The sequence below is a fragment of the Austrofundulus limnaeus genome, unplaced genomic scaffold (assembly GCF_001266775.1).
Source record: "Austrofundulus limnaeus strain Quisiro unplaced genomic scaffold, Austrofundulus_limnaeus-1.0 Scaffold245, whole genome shotgun sequence".
NCBI classification, from domain to species: domain Eukaryota; kingdom Metazoa; phylum Chordata; class Actinopteri; order Cyprinodontiformes; family Rivulidae; genus Austrofundulus; species Austrofundulus limnaeus.
In genome coordinates, this window is record NW_013952647.1 from 140636 (window position 1) to 143657 (window position 3022).

At 35.4% G+C, this 3022-nt stretch overlaps 1 protein-coding gene across 1 annotated transcript in view; it reads right to left on the bottom strand.

The window, feature by feature from the left end:
• Nucleotides 1-3022, bottom strand: part of nit2 (nitrilase family, member 2) — a 31711-nt gene that overhangs the window by 3230 nt on the left and 25459 nt on the right. The window contains exon 9 of the mRNA XM_014020233.1: nt 1073-1128. Within this exon, the coding sequence (XP_013875687.1) occupies nt 1073-1128 (56 nt within the window). The remainder of the gene's footprint in view (nt 1-1072; nt 1129-3022) is intronic.

The window sequence follows — 3022 nt, forward strand, 5'->3', positions numbered from 1 at the left end:
ATCTGTGATTGGTTATAAGCACGTCATATGATGTTATCATGGTGTATATTATTGGCTGTGCCCGCTGACGTGTCAGCGACGCGCCGACAGGGCTTCRTGATTGAGTCCTGTTTGCCTGCTGCTCAGAATTAAATCATTTAATACGACCATACACGCAGACTTTTCTGGCATTATTCCAACGTGTTTCTGCTTTCATGCGACGACACATGCTAAAAATGTATTAGGCCTACAATATATTAATTTTCTTTTTTTCCCCATGGGGACATTTATGTATTTGATGGAATATTTATTAATACTTAATTAATTGCATTATTTATTTATTTATTTATTGTATTTTGAATAAAATGGCTCTCCATACTTAGTTCTATGTGAAATTAAATTTAAAACCAACTTCACAGTAAACACAAATGGGGATAAACCCAGTTAGCGAAACTTTTACCAAAATGCTTATTTTAACACAAGACACCCAGCTGCGAGAGGTAAACTATTGACATTGATACATATTATTAATTATTTTAATATCTGAGACCAATTACAATCACCCAACTTACAATGTGTTAATATTTTAAGCCCTCTGAAATATTTAGGATATTTTTAGGTTATTTAGGGCCTTATTTTTGGTTTAATGAATTCAATGCTTTTAAAGACTTTTTATGGAACCGCAGGAACCCTGGAAAATGAGTTTGACTCCCATGATTTAGAGGAAAACCATTTCATTTTCATATAAATAACTCCCGGGGAAAAACGTTTCTGTTTCCTAAAAGCTCAAAGTTGGCAACTTGAGTTTAGTGTCAAATACTTGCTGCCTCATAGTCTAAGAGACTGAATTATTTGGATCTTTGAATATTAAAGTGATGAATCTGATGCACCCATGCCTTCACAGAAAGAAGGCAAGAAGGTCAGGAAAGTGTTTTATTTTCAAACAATTTGAGTAAGAAACAGGCTTAAAGAAAATCTATCCACACATWGAAACATCATCCAGCTGTCTGTCTTTCACTCTGATAAAAGATGTGCTGAATGTTACAGAACGGTTCACCCGCAGCTCACACAACAGTTCATGTCCTTCACTCACCGATGTCAGCGTACAGGATCGTTTCCTCTGCTCCAGCCTTGGAGATGACGTCCCCCCTGATAAATATAGATCAGAACTACGTATTAATTATCTGCACACTTCAGCACCTGAAATATTCATAAACAGTTTGAAACATTACTGTGATTATAAATCTACTACATCTGCTAAACAACACAGTGAGTAGAGTTCAGAAGGTTTTCTGTTTGAATATCTGATTCACATAAAGGCTTCTACATTTCACTGACTTAAACTTTAACTTTAGTACTTATAGTCGYGTCATTTGCTTTGTAGAAAAACCTGTGATGATGATTAAAACTGATGAGCTGGGAGCAGGACGTGATGCGTACAAAACAGCAGGTAGGAACAAACTAGAAGGTCACTGGAGACAGAGGAAACTTTAAAATCCAATCACAAAACAAAAATCACCCAAACAGAACAAAAACAGACACATGGAGCTGTAAATGGTGCTTTTAACTCTTCTAAAAACACATTTGCACTCCCTGGTTTTAGCACAGCCTGAGACTTTTTTTAGTCTTTGTTTTATTCCTATTTTATTCTTTTATTGTTTTTAATCTTTGCTTTGTGTTTTTCATGATTTTAGTTTTATATGTACAGCCCTTTGTTGCAGCTGTGGTGGTTTTAAAGTGATTCATAAATAAAGTAGTATTAAATAAACAAATTATACCCAAATAATCAACCAACAGCTGACCGACTCAGACGAGCTGAAAAATCTGAAGTTAATGAAAACTGGAACAAAAGAATAGTTATAAGTCTTGTTTACTGTTTTTTTTATTTAAAAATGTAGAACACTGAAACAACTGCTGCTTTGTTTAACTTAATTTAGGAAATGCTGCAAGTGTACAAGGTTTTAGCCATTTTAAGGTGGCATGTCACCYGGCTGAGTCTCACCTCCACAGCACCATCACTTCAGTTTTTAATGTGTTTTTAAAAAGTTGCGCAACTTTTCTCTTAAAATAATCAAAGTTGTTGGGTGTCTCTACTCGTCTCATGAGAACTAAAGCTGTATTTCAATGCTGATCTGACAGAAAACATCTGAGGCACATGTCCAGGTCTAAAACCTATGGATAACCACAATGAGACGTACGCGTGTGTGTGTGTGTGTGTGTGTGTGTGTGTGGGGGGGGTTCTTTTGGTGTTCCCACGTAATACCCACGCAATACTGTTTTGCATTCCCAAGCAAAAGTTTAATGCTTTGCATAGATTGTATTAAATCAGACTTTTATTTTGAAATATCCAATTACTGAAGCAGGATGTGTTGGGGAAGTTGGGGAAATTGACAGTGATAATGTGTGTCTGCATTGAGTTAAATATCTGCATATTAGCTAAATATAACTCCATGGTGACATGTTCATTCTGAAGCTGAATTAAAGTAGTAGCTAACTCCTGTATTATGATGAGCATATAAATTTGTTAATAAACAGGCAGGCACAACAGGCAATGGCACAGTTGGTTTTGAGAGGGAACGCAAAATTGCAAGGTTACGCAGAAGAAAGAAATCCCTGCATGCCCCCTTGCGGGCTCCGTAAAATTAATACGCTCATGCTAAATAATAAACTGCTCCAAATCTGCCTATCTTTATTTGTAAAATGTGCTCCAGCAGATTAAATCACAACATGGAGCAGCTGTGAAGATGTAGGGCTGTAAATCAGCAGCTTTATCACATGATTTTATATTGATCTGTTAGGATGATATGTTTCTCAATTACACAAAGTCTGTCATGATATGATTTCAACTAATTTCAAATCAATTCAGTAGGTTACAATCAGTATGATGATGTCTTGGATGGACATACGATGACTACAGGTGCTGGTCATAAAATTAGAATATCATGAAAAAGTAGATTTATTTCAGTAATTCCATTTAAAAAGTGAAACTTGTATATTATATTCATACATTACATACAAACTCATATATTTCAAATGTTTATTT